Source organism: Hypanus sabinus, chromosome 28 (assembly GCF_030144855.1).
Source record: "Hypanus sabinus isolate sHypSab1 chromosome 28, sHypSab1.hap1, whole genome shotgun sequence".
Taxonomy (NCBI): Eukaryota; Metazoa; Chordata; class Chondrichthyes; order Myliobatiformes; family Dasyatidae; genus Hypanus; species Hypanus sabinus.
In genome coordinates this window covers 45,657,749-45,679,242 of record NC_082733.1, presented here as the reverse complement: position 1 = coordinate 45,679,242, position 21,494 = coordinate 45,657,749, and the positions used below count along the sequence as shown (strand labels likewise).

The window sequence follows — 21,494 nt, the reverse complement described above, 5'->3', positions numbered from 1 at the left end:
TCAAATCTCTTATGACTGTCCTTCACTCTAGCTTATGAAGAGAGGACATAAGACAAACTTGTCTTGTGTCCTCCCGATCTCCTTAAGTGAACTCCTACACCCCTTATACTTTGCAAAGGATTCATAGAACAATACAGCACTAAACAGATCCTTCGGCTCATGATGTTCTGCCAACCATTTAACTTACTCCAAGATCAATCTAACCCTTCTCTCCTACGTAGCACTCCATTTCTCCACCATTCATCTTTATATATAAAAACCTCCTTAATGTCCCTAATGTATATGCCTTAACTGCCACTCCGGCAGCACATTCCATGCATCTGCCACTCTGTGTAACAAAACCTATGTATTACATCCATAATTTCCCTCCAACACCTTAAATTTGTGCACCCTCATATTGGCTGTTTCTATTCTGGGGGAACAAATCATCAGCTATCCACCCTATTTATCCTGTTTTATACAAGTTTTGCTTGATACCAACCATATGTCAATGAGAGATACCACCTCCTTCCTCTGGATTAGGGCCTCACTATCTCTCGTCACCATGATTCGCTGCTACTGCCAGCCTTACCCTTCACCCTAACAGGAACATGGTAGCTGTGTACTTGCCCTATCTCAATGGGAGACTCATGAATGTAAGGTTTCATTTGCGTTGGGCAGACACACGGTGATTGAACTTTCCTGTTAAAGATCGCTCTGGAGTCACGGTAATGCTTTAAGGGCAGCAAACAAAACTACTAACTATTCTATTAATTACACTTTTTCAGTATCCAGAAAGATTCAGCAACTGGACTCTCAAGAACGCAGGTAGAGCCAGTTATTGCTGGAGTAAACTTGAGGCTGAATTGAAGCGACAGGGCCTGAGCCTAAGAGCAAAAAATTAATTGATGTTTGACCAATTTAAGTGACAAACCAGATAAAAAAGATCAAGGCGTCATAGTCAAGAGCAAAACACAAACCAATGTTCAGCTCACTAATTAGTGAGGCTTTACTCACCTCAGTGCAGGACTGACTCTGCAGTTGAGGCCTTGGCACTCTCTTCAGCACTGTGACCTACAGTCACTGGGCTCCTGGACTGGCTTCACTCTCTTCAGCACTGAACTGGCTCCATGGCTGTGACCTACAGTCACTGGGCTCCTGGACTGGCTTCACTCTCTTCAGCACTGAACTGGCTCCATGGCTGTGACCTACAGTCACTGGGCTCCTGGACTGGCTTCACTCCTCAGCACTGAAATGGCTCTGTGGCTGTGGCTGGGCTCCTGGACCAGCTACAAAATTGAACTCAATCCATGACTCACTCTCGGGGACTCTACAGTTTAGTTCATGTTCTGTGTGCTTTTTGTACACATTTTTAATTGTTTGCACAATTAGTTTTTCCCCCGCACACTGGGTGTTTGACTGTCTTTGTCGGGTGGGGTTTTATTGTATTTCTTTGTTGTATGGTTGCCTGCAAGAAGACAAATCCCAAGGTTGTACATAGTATACATACTTTGATAATAAATGTACTTTGAATGGGGGTTCCTGCATTCTTTGATCACAGCCACTATTGATAAGAAATTAATTTAAAGAAATCATTATTTAAGAAAGTTTTTATTTGATACAAAATTATACAGTGGAAGATTTGTAATCATCTTTGTTTATACAATTACAAGGGTAGGCTGAAAGAGAAATCTGAGGAAATGCTCTGAATTCACTGTAGTTTTTAATAAACTGGATCTCAATTTACATGAAGCCAGGAGTTGAAGTCTGGCAGTCTCTTTCATACTTGATCAAGTCCTGCTGCTTAGTGAGATGCCAGCACTCCCAATTTAAGTGGTCACTTGAGAACCCTCAGTGGAAAATGTCCCAACTAAATACTAAACAAAATCATTGGCCAGGCAGGTAAAGGGCACTGGGCACAGATGGGGTGGCAGGACACGAGCTGGCCCTCCAGGAACAGATGCTGAACACAGAACATAAACAATCTACAGTGTCTTCCCTTTAAACACGTTGGACAGCAGACAGTAGTCCTCAGCTACCTAACCCTGTGCTATCTTGTCAAACACCGGCCACTAGTGAAGGAATGAGCCTTTTCACATGGCATAAATTAATAGTAATTAAAATGGAGTATAATTGTTTAGCTCAGCTCAGTGGGTTGAATTAATGTCTTGTTATGAAGACACGACCGTTCATGGTCAGAGCAGCATCAGGATCAACAACAATGTATAAAATATCATCACCTACCATTTCCTGAACAATACACTGACTCACTGCCAATTGGGCAGCATTCTACCTTTCACACAGTGAATAATTCACCCCAGGAATCTTTCCAGTGTTGTGTTCTCACACTTGACTTTTAAAAGTATCTTAATTCATTGACACAACTTGATGGCATTTGAATTGAACCCATTAGGAAAATCAGTGACAAGAATTATGAATCAAATTCTCATTTTTGCAATTGTTATTGTTAATTACAAGAAAAGTTGGTTATTTAATTTAGAGTTCAAATTGTTTTTATAGCTTAAATGTATTCCTGCTGTTAAGAGTTCCTCTTTCGAATTTCTTTAAAAAAAGAGCCATTATTAAAGTTCTATGACTCAACTTTTTAAATGATCTTAGGAAGGGGAAGAGTCACTGCAAACCCATAGAGCATTCTTCACACTTACAATGAAATAAGAAAGCCTCAGTTACCTCTGTGAGTGGCAATTTCTACCCACATTGTGCAATGGCACCTCCACTACATTTCACTAATCGCCAGCATGACTCCTTTCTGCTTTTGTCTAGATAATATTTCACACTTGCAGCATCTCACAGAGGCAATGCAGTAGTCAACAGATAAAGCCAAGAGTCAGAGCCTTCTAATTTAATAACAGGTTTCTCTTGGGCATTGAGGAAAGGTGTGAATCTGACTGTGCTTTTCAGAAGGACTCAGTCTTGGTGGAATATTCTGGGTACAGGTAGATTCCTTTGTGTCTCATCTCTTTGTCCTCAACCTGCATCTTGTCCATCCTTTCATCCACAGATTGCTGTTCAATCACCAGGATTTCAGCGACCATAAAGCACAACTGCCTGAGCCATGTTCTGCCCGCAGGACTGTTATACTTGGGTTGCTGCCGTGCCCTTTTGTGTCACAGTGATAGAGAAGGCTGTCCTTCCCATAGGATCTGGAACCACTGGCTGTTTGAGTGCTGTGTTTGCCTCCATGTCCACCTGACTTTTTAAAGTATCTGCTTGTTTGAGGGCAGGTGCCCAAAGGCTTCCAGCTTCTGTCGATAGGCCTCAGCCTCCTGCTCCTTCTCGAAGAGCTGCTGCCTGTACTTCTGTGCCTCACGGTTGGCTTCTTCCAGCTGTTTCTGTAACGCTTCTTTCTCCTAGAACCAAAGCACAGCAGATCAGCCGGCAGGGCAGGGTAGTGTGTTGCTCTGTCAATTTCTTTCAGCCAAGGGGCACAAAGAACTGCAGATTCTGGGATCCAAAACAAAAAAGTCAAAGCACTGGGGCAACTCAGTGAGTCAGGCAGCATCCGTAGATACTGAGGGATGGCTGAAGGAGGCTAAGGGACAGTCAAGGAAGACCATGTTTTTGGATTACTATCTGTCTGCCTTCACAGATGCTGCCTCACCTGCTGAGCTCCCCAAACAGTTTGTTTTTTTAAAATTTTTCACTGGATAAAATCTGTGGCCAATCACACAGGCTGGTGTGAGATGAGGCCTTTCGCCCTGGACTGTTGTGCACGGTGAGGGAGTTGTTCCAGTTCTGCATTAGAGCCATGAGGGATGCGGGGAAGAGAATGTGCCAGGTTCCTGTTGCCAGTTGTTTGATGAGATTTCAGCAGTGAAATGTGAATGTGCTATTGTCTTCCAGTACCAACAAGCTGCTGGCAGGATGCCCTTCCTCCCCAGACCCTGTGAATCCTCCTTCAGTGCCAACCAGGCAGGCATCTGGATCAGGGTGGATGCTTTCTTCCAGCACCACCACCCCCCCATTCAAAAATAACTTCTTGTGTTGTGTTCTATAGAACATTATGGGCATACTTTGTTGGCACTAGGAAGGGAGGTGACACTTGCGGGCTGCTCCCAGCACATCCTGGGTGTGCCGTTTGATAATACAAATCAGAGTGCCACTCCATGTTTTGATGTACGTGTGACAAATAAATCCAAATGTGAATGTGAATCAAATCCCAAAATCAGGGAGAAAGAATTAGTCAAGTGTTCATTCTCTCATTCCACAAAGTGGTGAAATACTTGTTATCAGTTCATTAAAAATATTTACTAATTGAATTTGAACTGGAGTTACAGATTGCTGCTGACAACCTGCACCAGGTAGTGGGCAAGTAATGTCTTCCTGCAGCAATGTTCAATGCTCCCAGGCTGGGGAGACACAGGTTTTTATCACCAACCATACTCCCCCATCCCTTGCCTGGGGCATCATATCCTTCGACCTGTTAGATCTCTGCTTCTGAGGTGTAAACTGATTCACCATACACCATGGGTTTCGCATTGCCAACCCTGTCAGTGGTAACACTTGCTGCGTGCCCCCAGCTACTGCAAGTAAGCGATGTACAGAAGAGAGGGCACAGTAGCATGAATATACCTTCCCAAGGAATTTAACCTGTACAAATCGTGAAAAATATTTGTGTTACCTCTGAGAATTCCACAGAGTCCAGGGTACAAGTTTCTGGAACAGAACTTTCTTGTATCTGAAAGGGAGGAAAACAAAACCAAAAGATGATAAATATTTGTTGCATGTATTATTTACAGAAAAACACTACCGCATTATAAAGAAAAATAGTAAGTTTCATTCCTTCGTTTGCAGATACTTTATTTTTGCAGTCAGTTGTGATTTATCTCCAGTTACTGGAAACCTACCCGTGTCTACTAATTCCAAACCCCTTGTGTGTTTTCCATGTCTGTATTATTACCCTCAGATCTCCAACTATTTTGTTAAACAAGATTGTATAGAGATGTTGGTAGCTGACTGGAGTCTGGATTCCAGTGGGAATGTGGCTCAGAAGCTGTGGCTGGATTCCATTTCCTTACACACCTTCCTACTCCTGTAAACTGCCTGCTGCTTCCAGTGTAAGGAAGGGTGCTGGATGTCTGTCCACTTTCAATTCCAGGTAATTCTACCCTCAAAACTTTACAAGATTCAAGATTGTTTAATGTAATTTCCAGTACAAAGGTGTAATGGAGAATGAAATAATTGTTAATCTGGATCCTTTGCAACATATAGTGTAATGTTGCACAGTTACAGATTGTCAGTTTGATGTGGCCATCACTGAATCATGGCCAATGGTTGCTTACCGTTGCTTAATGAAGCCTGCTGAATAATCACGGGCACACTGCGCCCCACACCCACTAACATCATTTACAGACTTGCAGGCATTGCTCCCCCAGAGATCCGAAGACACACTACAACAAAAATTGAAAAAGGTAAACAGAACTCGGATCCACGGCACCCACTACATCATCACGTGCCAGTTTTCAACCGCCTAAAATTGAGGAAAAGTTTCAATACAGTGGAGGAACTACCACACGCAACATCCCCCCAAACATACAGGATTGACCTCTGGTAACAAAGAGAAGCCAGAACCCCAACAAACAATACAGTGCAAGACCCCACAGAAATGTTGCCAGATGGGGCACTACTTGATGATGGAAGTGGTGCACTCTTAACAGGATGGGAGTGGGAGTTTGTAGGATGGGAGACAATATGGTGAAGTGGGGTTTAAAGACCAGCGAATCCTGTGAGTGTGGCGAAAGGGTGCAGAACATTGAACAGGTTCTGCGCAGCTGCCCACTCTCACCTAATTTAGCTGACACTGACCAGCTCAACATCAACCAACAACACCAGAGTGGCTGGCTGTCTGGTGTGACAAGCTATGATGATGAATCATGGTTGAAGGATGATTGTAGTTGGGAGCTGTATGTCCAAAGTTACACGTATCAGAGGGCTAGGAAGGTAAACAAGGGGGTAGTGTGGCTCTGCTGGTAAAGAATCACTAAATCAGTAGAAAGATATGACACAGGATTGGAAGATGTTGAATCCTTGTGGGTTGAGTTAAGAAACTGCAAGGGTAAAAGAACCCTGATGGCAGTTACACACAGACCTCCCAACTGTAGCTGGGATGTGGACCACAGATTACAATGGGAAATAGAAAAGGCAAGTCAAAAAAGGGAGCAAGGGAAATTACAGTGGTGTGAGAGAGGAGTTGGCCAAAGTAAATTGGAAGGAGCTGCTGGCAGGGATGACAGCAGAGCAACAGTGCCGTGAGTTTCCGGGAAAAATGAGGAAGGTGCAGGATAGATGTATTCCCAAAGCAAAGAAATACTCAAATTGCAATATGTACAACTGTGGTTAATGAAGGAAGTCTAAGCTAACATTAAAGCAAAAGAGAGGGTATACAACAAAACAAAAATTAGTGGGAAGATAGAAGGTTGAGAAGCTTTTAAAAAGCTACAGAGAGTAACTAAAAGAATCATTAGGAAAAGAAATATGAAAACAAGCTAGCAAACAATAACAAAGTGGATAGTAAAAGCTTTTTCAACTATGTAAAAAAAGAGAGATAAGAGTGGATATAGGGCCACTAGAAAATGAGGACAGAGAAATAATAATAGAAACATAGAAAACCTACAACACAATACAGGCCCTTTGGCCCACAATGTTGTGCTGAGTATGTCCCTACCTTAGAAATTACTAGGGTTACCGATAGCCCTCTATTTTTCTAAGCTCCATGTACCTATCCAAAAGTCTCTTAAAATAAACTATCGTATCCGCCTCCACCACCATTGCCGGCAGCCCATTCCATGCAGTCACCACTCTCTGCGTAAAAAAACGTAATCCTGACATCTCTGTACCTACTCCCAAGCACCTTAAACCTGTGCCCTCTTGTGGCAGCCATTTCAGCACCGGGAAAAAGTCTGTAACTACCCACACGATCAATGCCTCTCATCTTCTTATACACCTCTATCAGGTCACCTCTCATCCTCCGTCGCTCCAAGGAGAAAAGGCTGAGTTCACTCAACCTGTTTTCATAAGGCATGCTCCCCAATCCAGGCAACATCCTTGTAAATCTCCTCTGCACCCTTTCTATGGCTTCCACATCCTTCCTGTAGTGAGGCGACCAGAACTGAGCACAGTACTCCAAGTGGGGTCTGACATTATCTCTTGGCTCCTAAATTCAATTCCATGATTAATGAAGGCCAATACACCATATGCCTTCTTAACCACAGAGTCAACCTGCACAGCTGCTTTGAGCGTCCTATGGACTCAGACACCAAGAGCCCTCTGATCCTCTACACTGCAAGTGTCTTACCATTAATACTATATTCTGCCATCATATTTGACCTACCAAGATGAACCATCTCACACTTATCTGGGTTGAACTCCATCTGCCACTTCTCAGCCCAGTTTTGCATCCTATCAATGTCCTGCTGTAACCTCTGACAGCCCTCCACACTATCCACAACACCTCCAACTTTTGTGTCATCAGCAAACTTACTAATCCATCCCTCCACTTCTTCATCCAGGTCATTTAGAAAAATCATGAAGAGTAAGGGTCCCAGAACAGACCTCTTGAGGTACACCACTGTTCACCGACCTCCATGCAGAATATAACCCATCTACAAACCACTCTTTGCCTTCTGTGGGCAAGCTAGTTCTGGATCCACAAAGCAATGTCCCCTTGGATCCCACGCCTCCTTACTTTCTCAATAAGCCTTGCATGGGGTACCTTATCGAATGCCTTGCTGAAATCCATATACACTACATCCACTGCTCTTCCATCATCAATGTGTTTAGTCACATCCTCAAAAAATTCAATCAGGCTCGTAAGGCACGACCTGTCCTTTACAAAGCCATGCTGACTATTCCTAATCATATTATACCTCTCCAAACGTTCATAAATATTGCCTCTCAGGATCTTCTCCATCAACTTACCAACCACTGAAGTAAGACTCACTGATCTATAATTTCCTGGGCTATCTTCACTCCCTTTCTTGAATAAAGGAACAACATCCGCAACCCTCCAATCCTCTGAAACCTCTCCCGTCCCCATTGATGATTCAAAGATCATCGCCAGAGGCTCAGCAATCTCCTCCCTCACCTCCCACAGCAGCCTGGGGTACATCTTATCCAGTCCCGGTGACTTATCCAACTTGATGCTTTCCAAAAGCTCCATCACATCCTCTTTCTGAATATTTACATGCTCAAGCTTTTCAGTCCGTTGCAAGTCATCACTAAAATCACCAAGATCCTTTTCCATAGTGAATACTGAAGTAAAGTATTCATTAAGTACCTCTGCTATTTCCTCCGGTTCCATACACACTTTCCCACTGTCACACTGGTTAAGTCCCATTCTTTCACGTCTTATCCTCTTGCTCTTCACATACTTGTAGAATGCCTTGGGGGTTTTCCTTAATTCTGCCCGCCAAGGCCTTCTCATGGCCTTTTCTGATCCTCCTAATTTCCTTCTTAAGCTCCTTCCTGTTAGCCTTATAATCTTCTAGATCTCTAACATTACCTAGATCTCTGAACCTTTCGTAAGCTTTTCTTTTCTTCTTGACTAGATTTACTACAGTCTATGTACATCACAGTTCCTGTACCCTACCATACCTTCCCTGTCTCATTGGAATGTACCTATACAGAACACTACACAAATATCCCCTGAACATTTGCCACATTTCTTCCATACCTTTCCCTGAGAACATCTGTTCCCAATTTAAGCTTCCAAGTTCCTGTCTGATAACCTCATAATTCCCCTTACTCCAATTAAACGCTTTTCTAACTTGTCTGTTCCTTTTTCTCTCCAATGCTATTGTAAAGGAGATAGAATTATGATCACTATCTCCAAAATGCTCCCCACTGAGAGATCTGACACTTGACCAGGTTCATTTCCCAATACCAAGCCAAGCCTCCTCTTGAAGGCTTATCTACATATTGTGTCAAGAAACCTTCCTGAACACACCTAATAAACCACCCCATCTAAACCCCTTGCTCTAGTGAGATGCCAATCGATATTTGGAAATTAAAATCTCCCACCACCACAACTCTGTTATTATTACACCTTTCCAGAATCTGTTTCCCTACCTACCACTAGATGTCCCTGTTACTATTGGGCAGCCTATAAAAACACCCAGTAGAGTTATTGACCCCTTCCTGTTCCTGACCTCCACCCACAAAGACTCCGTAGACAATCCCTCCATGGCGTCCACCTTTTCTGCAGCCGTGACACTATCTCTGATCAACAGTGCCACACCCCCATCTCTTTTGCCTCCCTCCCTGTCCTTTTTGAAACACCTAAAACCCAGCACTTCAAGTAACCATTCCTGTCCCTGAGCCATCCAAGTCTCTGTAATGGCCACCACATCATAGCTCTAAGTACTGATCCATGCTCTAAGCTCATCTGCTTTGTTCACAATACTCCTTGCGTTAAAATAGATACATCTCAAACAATCGGTCTGTGCATGTCCCTTCTCTATCACCTGCTTATCCTTCTTCTCACACTGTCTCCAAGCTTTCTCGATTTGTGAGTCAACTGCCTTTTCCCAGTCTCTTCAGTTTGATTCCCACCCTCCGACAATTCTAGTTTAAACTCTCCCCAGTAGCCTTAGCAAATCTCCCCACCAGGATATTTGTCCCCCTGGGATTCAAGTGCAACCTGTACAGGTCACACCTGCCCCAAAAGAGGTCCCAATGATCCAGAAACCTGAATCCCTGCCCCCTGCTCCAATCCCTCAGCCACGCATTTATCCTCCACCTCATTCTATTCCTATACTCACTGTCACATGGCACAGGCAGTAATCCCGAGATTACTACCTTTGAGGTCCTGCTTCTCAACTTCCTTCCTAACTCCCTGTAGTCTGTTTTCAAGACCTCTTCCCTTTTCCTGCCTAGGTCATTGGTACCAATATGTACCACAACCTCTGGCTGTTCTCCCTCCCACTGCAGGATATTGTGGGCGAGATCTGAAACATCCCAGACCCTGGCACCTGGGAGGCAAACTACCTTCCAAGTTTCTCTCCTGCGTCCACCAAATCGCCTGTCAGACCCCCTAACTATAGAGTCCCCTATCACTGCTGCCTTTCTCATCATTTCCCTACCCTTCTGAGCCACAGTACTGAACCACTGCCACTTCCCCCAGGTAGGCTGTCCCTAATGGGGGACAACAAGATGGCAAGTGAACTAAATGAGTATTTTGCATTAGTCTTCACTGTGGAAGACGTGAGCAGTGTGCCAGGTGTTGAAGGGTGTGAGGGAAGAGAAGTGAGTGCAGTTACTATTACAAGGGGGAATATGCTCAAAAAGCTGAAAGGTGTAAGGGTACATAAGTCACCCAGACCAGGTGATCTGCACCCTCAGGTTCTGAAAGAGGTAGCAGTAGAAATTATGAAAGCATTCATAAAGTTCTTTCAAAAATCATTGTATTCTGGCATAGTGCCAGAAGACTGAAAAATTGCAAATGTCATTCCATTCTTTAAGAAAGGAGGAAGGCAGCAGAAAGGAAATTATAAACTGGTTAGACTGACCTCAGTGGCTGGGAAGGTGTTGGAGTCAATTGTTAAGGATGAGGTTATGGAGTACTTGGTGACATAGGACAAGATAAGACAAAGTCACCATGGTTTCCTAAGTGAAAATCTTGCCTGACAAACCTGTTGGAATTCTTTGAGGAGTTTACAACTAGGATAGATAAAGGGGATACTGCAGATGTTGTATATTTAGACTTTCAGAAGACCTTTAACAAGGTGCCACACATGAGGCTGCTTAGCAAGTTAAGAGCCCATGGAATTACAGTAAAGTTACAAACATGGTTAGATCATTGGTGAATTTGTGGAGTTTATTACCATAGACAGCTGTGGAGGCCAAGTTGTTGGGTTGTTATTTAAGGCAGAGCTTGATAGGTTCAAGATTGGGCAGGGCATCAAAGGTTATGGGGAGAAGGCTGGGGAGTGAGTCTGAGGAAAGGAACAAGGATCAGCCATGATTGAATGGTACAGCAGACTTGATGGGCAAAATGACCTAATTCTGCTCCTATGTCTTATGGTCTTCCTCCTCCTGAAGTCTATAATTAGCTCCTTGGTCTTGCTGACATTGAGTAAGAGGTTGTTCTTATGGCACCACTCAGCCAGATTTTCAATCTCCCTCTTATATGCACATTCATCACCAGATTTGATTCAGCCTATGACAGTAGTGTCATCAGCAAACTTGAAAATGACATTGGATCTATGCTTAGCCACACAGTCACAACTGGAAAGCAAGTAGAGCAGGGGGTTAAGCACACAGTCTTGTGGTGCACCTAAGAAGGAGATCATGGAGGAGATATGTTCCATCATTGTGGACGTTCGTGCCATTGAACTATAATCATTCAGGTAGGTCACCATGTTCTTCTTGGATAATTGAAGCCTGTTTGAAGTGAGAGGTTAAAGATCTCAGTGAACACTACAGCCAGCTGATCAGCACGTGTTTGGCACTTGGCCAGGTACCCTATCTGAGCCGGATGCTTTTTGTGGGTTCACTCTCCTGAAGGCTACTTGCACATCGACCTCAGAGACTGAAATCATAGGATCACCGGGGGCTGTAGGAGCTCGTGATGGTTCCTCCATATTTGACTGTAAAAGTGGGCAAAGGTGGCATTGAGCTTATCTGCAAACCTCCCGTGGTCACCTCTTTGTTGTTCTGATCTCTCGAACTTAGCTCTTTAGCCTCTGCCTGTATTCAGGTAGAAGGACAGCCAAGTGATGCAATTTACCAAAATGCAGTCTGGGTAAGGAACAGTACGCATTCCTTTTCTTAGTATAACAGAGGTCTAGTGTGTCAGGTCCTCTGGTGCTACAGGTATACGCAGTAATTGGGCAGGGTTTTCTTCAAGCAAGTCTGACTGAAGTCCCTGACTATGATCTGAAATGCATTGGGATGTACTGTTTCTTGTTTGGAGACAGCATCACGCAGTATTTCAAGTGCTTCATTATAGTCGGCCACAGGTGGTATACAAACTGTGTTCAGGATTATGGAGGAGAACGCGCTAGGTAAATAGAATGAAAGGCATTTGACCATTAGGTGTTCAAGGTAAGGGGAATGCGAGTTCGATAAAACTGCCACATTGGAGCACCAGCAAGAGTTTATCATGAAACACACACCTCCACCTTTTGCCTTTTCTGAATCAGCAATTAGTCCATATGGAAAGTTGAGAAGCCTTCCATTTTGATTACTGTACCTGCTGTGTAGGAGAAAAGCAAGTCTCACTCAAACACAGAACATTTGGTGGTTTTGGGATTAACCTCTCATGCTCATTACCAGGAGCAGAAGTCCTGTACTGTGGCAAATCCAGGTCAGTTCAAAAGAAAGGGCAGATTAACTAAGTGTTCCTAACCATTAAGCCACACGGCACTGGCTGCGACCACACTTCCCCGTCCACCAAGTGAGAGCCTGGCACTCATTGTCCACTTCAGGACACAGATCCTGTGGAGCGCATTGAATGCCCAGATGATGAAATGCCCTAATATAGAGAGTGGGCAGTCTAAAGCAGCATCTGACTTCCAAATAGGCACAGTAAATATGATCAATAACATTGCATGTCACAACTTTCAGTTAAAAATAAAAATAGAAATAAGAGTAAAATTATTCTACGTTTCTGTTACCCTTATCAATGGGTGCCAGATGACATCTGATAAAGAGGAGACTCAAATATCAATACCACATCCTCAGGAACGCACTTGGCAGAACCTTAAAGCACATTAACTGGTGACAGAATAGACTTTCAACTGGAGAAGGTTTCTGCTTGTGTCCTGAGTTTTCAGTGTAGTCCAGGACTGATCACACTTCACCAGGTTAATTGATCTGTGAAGGGATGGAATGTTCCAGGAACCACGCCCCGAAATGTTATTCCAGACAGGATAAAGGTAGCTCAGTGCTCCAAAACAGTCAGCCATGTAGTCTTCAAGCTTAAAGAGTTTTTGTTCAATGTTGATGTGTTGCATTGAATGAACCTTTAATCTGGCCCCAGGAATGATGACCAAAAACATGTCACATGACTGAACCAGATTTTTTTTTAACTTCAAATTTCAAACATCTCTGTGTCTGTGGGGCAATGACATTAAACTACAACCAGAACTTCTGGAGATTTATTAACACAGATTCTGCAGATGTTGGAATCCAGAGTAACACACACAAAATGCTGGAGGAACTCAGTGGGTCAGGCAGCATATATGGAGGGGAACAAACCTAGCTGATGTTTTGGGCTGAGAGCCAAACTGGAGAGTTTGTTGAAGTTTTGCAGACTTGTGCAGATGGCAAATGTATGCAGCCTAACCACCATCAGTTATTACATAGTTCTCACCTACTGATTCTCCAGCCTGCATGTTTTTTCTCAGTGTTCCCCTGCAAACCCAAGTACTAATGGTGTAGTTACAGCTTACTTCCTGTTTCTGTAAGATCACCTTTTGGTTAACCAATTTAAAAATACATAAACCCAGATTACGCTGTTTTTGACCCAAGGGCTTGGATGTGTTCCCTGTCACTCTAGGATTTGATTGCTTCCTTTGTGACCTAGCCCTTCTGGTAAACTCATGCTAATTTCTCTAGGGGAGAGGGGATTCATCCCACTTTCACACCAGAAATACAAAAGGGAACAAAGCCATGCCCACTTCTCAATGACAGCATCAGGGAAAAGGTACGGGAGCCCGAAGGCGCACACTCCAACATTTTAGGAACGGCTTCTTCCCCTCTGCCATCAAAGTAATGAATGGTATATGAACCCACATACTTTACATCTCTATTTTTGCTCTCTTTTTGTACTACATATTTAAAATAGAGTATATACATCTTTTTATTTGTAATTTTTTAATGTATTACTGCCACATAACAAATTTCACGACATATGCCAGTGATATTAAACCTGATTGTGTTTCTGATTCTGGCCCTAATGTCCCAAGGTGGATGTAGGGTGAGGTCTAGGCAATCCTCCTCACAGGACAGTATTGTGATTTTGAGGATCATCTGGATGAGAGTTTGTGAAGTTATTGTTGCCATTAAGCTTCGACAGAAAGAGAAACAAACAGTGCTGATTTGTGTACAAATTATATCTTTGTCTGAAAATGCCTGATAAGAATTAGTGAAGTGGTTTTAATACGGGAATAGACTGAATACCAATAGCCTGCAACACTGAAAGCTAATAGTGGAAAATAATAATAAATTACTATTTCTTGAGATGTCACATGATCACATTGTTACTGGTGACTTCCTACAGATAGCTGTGTAGCCCATCAGTTTTATAAAGCTCTCATCAATCGGCCAATTGGCCTAATTCTGCTCCTATATCTTATGGTATGGTCTCTTCAATGCATCAGTGAAGGTTGGAACACCACTAAGTGCTCAGTGTTTCAGCCTTACAGCCCCACAAACTCTGGTTCAATCCTGACCTTGCACTCTCTGCTTCCTTCCACTTGCCGGTGGTGGTGTGGATTGGAAGGTTAACTGGACATTATAAACTCCACCAGTGTAAGAGGCAGGAGAACAGAAGATGAGGAGGAGCTAATGGGGATGTGAGACGAAAGATGGGATTAGGGGAATCATCAAAACAGCATCTGACTATGCATGGCATCACAGAGCCTTTAAACTGAAGTCTATCAGCAAAAGGAAAAAGTCTCTTGTGTATATGTAAGTAGAGGGTTTGATAAGGTTCTTCATGGTAGACTCATTCAGAAAGTCAGGAGACACAGATCCAAAGAAAGTTGGCCGTGAAGATTTGGGATTCGGTTGGCTTAGCTGTGTGTATTTGGGATTGGATTGGCTTGACTGTGTGGATTCAGAATTGGCCTGGGCTGGTCGTGAGGATTCAGGATTGGCTTGGCCTGGCAGTGTGGATTCGGGATTGGCTTGGCTTGGTTGTGTGGATTCGGGATTGGCTTGGCCGTGAGGATTAGGGACTGGCTTGCCCACAGAATGCAGTGTGGTTGTAGATAGAGAGTACTCTCCCTGGAGGTTGGAGCCCAATGGTGTTCTGCAGGGATCTATTCTGGAACCCTTGCTCTTTGTGATGTTTAGAAATGACTTGGATGAGGAAGTGAAAAGGTGGGTTAGCAAGTTTGCAGATGACAATTAGATTGGAGGAGTTGTAGACAGTATAGAAGGTTGTTGTAAGTTACAATGGGACATTGACAGGATGTAGAGCTGAGCTGAGAAATGGCACATTATAAACACAAGAAATTTTGTAGATGCTGTAAATACAAAGTAACACACACAAAATGCTGGAGGAACTCAGCAGGTCAGGAGACCTAATGAAGGGTCACAGCCTGAAACATCAATTGTTTATTCCATAGATGCTGCCTGACCAGCCGAGTTCCTCCAGCATTTTGGATGAGAAGTGACAGATGGAGTTCAAACTGGAAAAGTGTGAAGTGATTCTTTTTGGAAGGACAAATATGAAGACAGATTACAGGGTTAATGACAGGGTTATTGGCAGTGCGGAGGAACAGAGGAATCTTGGGGTCCACATCCATAGATCCTTCAAAATTGCCACATAACTTTTTTACCCAGACAGTGGTGAGTGTGGGGAATGCACTGCTAGGAGTGGTGATAAAGGAAGATACGTTAGGGGCATTAGGTAGGTACATGGGTAATAGAAAAATGGAGCACTATGTAGAAGGGAAAGGTTGGATTAATCTTCAGATTAGGTTAAAAGATTGGCACAAAAATTTGGGCCAAAAGGCCTGTATTGTACTATAATAGTCTATGTTTAGAAAATAACAAGCCGAGGGTTGCCTAGGTTCAACCTCCTCCCTCAGGACATCACAGCGGTTCCATAGGACAGTGTCCTAGGCACAACCATCATTGGAGATTTACCAGAGACATTCCTTCTGACTGTAAGGAGATTTGCTGATGACTGTACAACATTCTCTCCCTGTTTACAACATTTCAGCAAATAGTCTCCATGTCTGAGTGCAGCAAGACCCAAACATTCAAGCACTGTTTGATAAGTGGTGAAGACTAAGTCTAATAAGAGTCAAATCACCTACTCTTGATATTAAGACTATCATAATCAAGTTCCCACCCATAAATACTTTATTGATCCCAAAGGAAATTACAATGTCATAGTAGCAATATAAGTGCACAGATATACAAATATTTGAAGAGAAGAAAGAATAAAAGTTTTAGCTTGAAAATAAGATGTACAAGATTTACAAATCAAAGATTACAAGACCACTTCCCCAGCTATAGTTTGACCCATTATAGAGCCTGATGGCCGGGGGGTAAGAATGACCTCATAGAGCGCACTTTGGAGCAGCACAGTTGTCTTAATCTGTTACTAAAAGTGCTCCTCTGTTCAGCCAAGGTGGCATGCAGAGGGTGAGAAACATTGCCCAGAATTGCCAGGATTTTCTGTAGGGTCCTTTGTTCTATCACAACCTCCAGTGTGTCCAGTTCGACTCGTAAAATTGAGCCAGGCTTTCTAATCAGTTTATTGAGCCTGTTGGCATCACCCATGTTGATGTCATTGCCCCAGCACATCACCATGCAGAAGATTGTACTGGTGACAACAGACAAGTAGAACATGTGAAGGAGAGGCCTGCATACTCCAAGACCTTGGTCACCTCAGGAAGTAGAGGTGGCTCTGGCTCTTGTACACAGCCTCTGTGTTGGTGCTCCACTCAAGTCTGTTATCCAGGTGTACCCCCCAGGCACTTGTAGGTCCTCGCTATCAATAGCAAAAGGGAGCAATGCAGGCTTGGTCTTCCTAAAGTCCATCACCATCTCCCTTTTCTTACTGATGTTGAGCTGCAGATGATTCAGCTTGCAACATTCAACAAAGTTGTCCACCTGTATTCATCCTCCCATCTATACACTCAACTATTGCTGAGTCATCAGAGAATTTCTGCAGGTGACATGACTCAGTGTTGTATCTAAAGTCTGAGGTATACAGGGTATTTAGGAAAGGAGCCATTAGAGATCCCTGTAGGGCCCCAATGCTGCTTATAGCCATGTCTGACACACAGCTCTAAAGCTGTACAAACTGGTCCACCATTCAGGTAGTCCATTATCCAGGATACAATGAAAATGACAACCTGCATTGAATGGAGCTTTTCCCCCAGCAATGAGCGTTGTAATGTATGGAATGCACTAGAAAAAAGATCAGAAACCTTGATCCTTACTGTACTGCCTTGTTTATTCAAATATGCTGGAGGTCACTCAAGACCAGAAGCCCAAATGGACCCCTGACACTTAAAGCTTTCCCAGCATTGACAAGATACAGCTCAGGAGTATGATCCCCGGCTTTACGAAAGTTCGCTTTATGCCACTTGGTTTTTATGAAAGACCTACATTAGTACCTGTTTTCACTAACCGAAAGAATTCCGAAGAGGATTTTCGCTTTTACGAAAAAAAGGCGCCCGCTTTAAACTTGAGTTTACCCCGAGAAAGACTACCATGACCGTGAAGCCTTGCGCAGGCAGGTGTGTGCACATGTGTGTACATCCCGATTTTTTTCCCACAGATCAGTTTTGGCTAAATCTTCCCAATTCTGGTAAGTGAAACTACACTGTACATATATTATTCTACTTTATACAGGCTGTGTATTTATCATGTCATTCCTGCTTTTACTCTATGTTAAAGTTATTTTAGGTTTTACGTGCTATTTGGTATGATTTGGTAGGTTATCTTTTGGGTCTGGGAATGCTCAAAAATTTTTCCCATATAAATTAATGGTAATCTTTTTCGGCTTACTGAAGGTTTCATAGGAACAATCTACTTTCGGATAGAGGGGGAAACCTGTAAAATACTAAAGATTAACTTTATTTGTCAAATGTACATTGAAACATACAGATAAATGTGTCATTTGCATTAATGACCAACACAGCCCAAGGATGTGCTGGGAAGCTTAAGTATTGACACGCTACTGGCACCAACATAACTTACTCACCCTAACCTATACATCTTTGGAAAGTGGGAGGAAACCATAGCACCCAGAAGAAACCCATGCAGTCATAGGGAGAATGTACAAACTCCTTACAGACAGTGAGGGGAATTGAACACGGGTCACTGGTGCTGTAATAGCGTTATGCTAACTGCTACGGTACTGTATCACCTATCCACTGAGTGCAGCCCCAATGACTCAAGAAACAGGGAAGCTGGTCTAAGCAGTTCATTTGATTGACTTTGCATCCACTACCTAACTGTTCCCTCCACAATGGCACACAATGTGTACCATCTGAAAGATGTACTGTACTTACTCTCAGATACATCCACACCAGCTCCCAAATCTGTGACTTTTTTCACCTTGAACAACAAGGGCCATAAAAACACCATCAGCCACAGACTCCAGAAGTCTCTTACTACCCTGAGTTGGAAATTTATCACTTTCCTTCATCATCACTGCGTTTTCCACTGGGGGTGCCACGGTAGCGTTGTAGTTAGTACAATGCTATAACAGCTCGGGGCGTTGGGAGTTTGGAATTCAATCCAGACAGCATCTGTAAGGAGCTTACACGCCCTCCCTGTGATCATGTGTGTTTCCTCTCACTGTCCAAAGATGTACCAATTAGTAAGTTGACTGGTCATTGTAAATTATCCTGTGATTAGGCTTGGCAGTGTGCTTCATTGGGCCAGAATGGCCTGTTCTCCCCGTATCTCTACATAATATATATTAAATTAAATGCAGAAGCTCCCTTTCTAATGAAACTATGGAGCACCTTCACCAGGTCAGTAATGGTTCAAGGTTCAGAGATCAATTAGAAATGAGATGTGAATTTTACAAAAATTAAGGTTTCTCTGAGACAACAGAGTTCCAAGCAAAGTTAAGGAGAATGAGTAGAAAACTTGTGTTGCCGATGTCTTTCAAAGCAACACAAAACAAATCCAAGAGAAATTACTGAAGGATGAAGGTTTAAAACAATGCAATTCCCCTTCCAGATACCAAAGCATTTGTGATTATATGCACTGCTGATATTTAGTGATGTACCTGTTACTAATTTATATAAACAGGAACTTCGGATACATTTATATATCAATTCTTAAGCAAAACTTCATGAGAATTAAGTTGTAACAAAGGCCCCTGCATGAAGATCGAGGAACATATGGACAGACATTGATCTTATCAAGAACAATGACAAGTTGGAGTACAGAGAGGAAGTGCAGTGGCTTGGTATGAGAAGAATAACCCAAGCGTGAACATGGAAAAGACAAAGGAAATAATTGTGCGCTTCAGGAAGGTGCAGACAAACCATCTCATCCCCTCTGCGAATACATGGCTCCTCCATACAGAGAGCTAAGTGCACCAACTTCCTGGGAGTTCACATCACAGATGGTCCCTTCATATCACTTCCCTGAACAAGAAGGCACAGCAGCACTTTAAGAAGACTGAGGCAAGCAAGGCTCCCACCCCACATCTTAACTGCGTTTTACAGGAGCAGCGTTGAGAGCATCCTGACAAGTTACATCGCCATCTGGTATGGAAGCAGTCGAGCACTGGACCTGAAGTCACTACAAAGAACTGAGCAGCTGAGAGGACTATAGTGGTCTCCCTACCATCCATCGGGGACATTTATCAGGAGCACTGCTAGCACAGGGCACTTGGTATTATTAAGGATCCCAACCATCCATTCAGCATCATCCTTGACTTTCTACCATCAGGCAGGAGACTCCAAAGCACAAAAGCAAGATTGGTGAGGATGAGAAACAGTTTCTTTCGCTAGGACATTAGGCTTCTGATCTACCTGCTGCAGCGTATTCGAAATGTTACTGATTAATCTGTTCCATACCCGACAATATTTAATATTGATGCCCTTTAGTTTGTTATTTATGTCTGAATCATCTGTAGATTTTCTCCTTATTTTCATAAGTTATCGTGTATTATGCATACAACTGTGTTTTACACCCTGGTTCGAAGAAACGGTGTCTCATTTCTATATACATTATATAGTTACATACGTACATAGTTTAATTGTGACCATCTAGAAATGATCATTATAGAGGAAATATGAAATAGAGAGATATGAGAATCTGTGAAATTCAATGATAATAATGTACAGAACTCTACACAGTCAATAATAGCTCCTAATGCAAAGCCATCAGAAAATTTGCGTGGTTGATTGAAGTGCAGGTTTTATTTGCAGAAGATTTTTAAAGAGAAAACCTAGATGACAAGATTATTGGATGGGCCAAAGGCACTGTTATTATGTTCTATTGTTCTATGTCAAATTTCTGACTGCTGCAGACATAACCAGAGAGCAAAGATTTTAGTCTTCATTTTTAAATATAACAAAAAAATAAGAAAGCAAAAAAATCTTTATTACATGATGTTCCCAACAGAAACACATCAACTGTTTTCCACTTCGTAAAGAATTGCAAGCTGGAAACCGCACTACACAAGTTGGAAAACGTACTACACCATGTGGATGAGATTTTAATAGTTCAGTAGACATGCAGAACAGACCCAGTGTGAAACAGACTGTGGTGCCTATTTGAAATTTCAAGGGCATCCTCTCAGGACAGAGGAATACACTGTCATTTCTCAAAGCTCCTGATTTTGCCCTCTCCTCTTTATACATTCAAAGTATTTTGGTAGTTACTGATACTAAATGATGGTCAGCAACAAGATAATTGGAAGAAGGTATCATATCAGAAGAACCTTTAAGTCCTTGATTTGAATTTTGACATGAGCTTACAGTATTTAATTGAAACAAAACATGTAGGCTTCTTTTTCATTTACTTGACTTTGATGAAGGCTATTTTCTGCCTCCTCTCCCACAGTAATGTGCGCAGCTTCCAGAATTATTTGAAATGAGCATTTGTTTAAAAAAGTCTTTTGTTCAGTTCTCTAAGTTACTAATCTCCATAAGTAAACAATATCCACAAGAATGTGAATTCTGATGTAATTTTTTGTTTATTAAAATAAATTTTGTTACCCTGTCCATTTCCAGAGAAATAAAAATATAATTTTTTTCCCCACTCACAATAGCATTATAGACCATCTTCACATTGAGGACTCTTCACATATGAACATAATTGATTATTTTTGGTTATATAAAGGATTGAATTGGGGGGACGTATGAGAAACTGGGTTTTTACACATTTTAAGTTTCTCAAATAAGGAAGAATTCTTTTTTACACTTACTCCAAATACAAAAGCAATTTGAAAAATGTCTAAGTGTTACTAAAAACAAAATTATTGGCTTTCCTGGTGTCTTTTGGTATATCTTGGCATTTAATTTCATCCATTCTTCTAAGTACATCACTGTGTTTGCGCTAATTCATGCTCCTTTTCCATTAGATTAACCAGCAGTGTTTGTGTATTTAACATCTCACTGTGAACCTAAAACAACAACAGAATCACAAATTAGGTTTCTCCAAAAGTGTTGCAGGGCAAGATTGGTCACAGTGAATGTACCCACTACACCTTATATTTATTAATATGAATTTTGTATCCTGTGCTCCATAGTTCCCAAGGAGACGTTAGACTGAGTAGTGGGAGAGAGATTTCAAAAAAATCAAGCAGAGCAAATCAAGACATTCTGTGCTCCACAGTT

At 42.4% G+C, this 21,494-nt stretch overlaps 1 protein-coding gene across 7 annotated transcripts in view; it reads right to left on the bottom strand.

Moving 5' to 3' along the window:
* Positions 1-1,580: 1,580 nt before the first annotated feature.
* The window catches only part of gabpb1 (GA binding protein transcription factor subunit beta 1), a 111,917-nt gene continuing 92,003 nt past the window's right edge, over positions 1,581-21,494 (bottom strand). For 6 of the 7 annotated variants that reach the window (XM_059953126.1, XM_059953130.1, XM_059953128.1 and 3 more), the window contains 2 exons: positions 4,622-4,678; positions 1,581-3,350 (listed from right to left, as the gene is read on the bottom strand). In XM_059953126.1, coding sequence (XP_059809109.1) covers positions 3,198-3,350; positions 4,622-4,678 — 210 coding nt within the window. In that variant the 3' untranslated portion in view covers positions 1,581-3,197. Of the gene's footprint in view, positions 3,351-4,621; positions 4,679-20,832; positions 21,281-21,494 lie in introns of those variants that run through there. The other variant, XM_059953131.1, reaches the window with a different exon arrangement.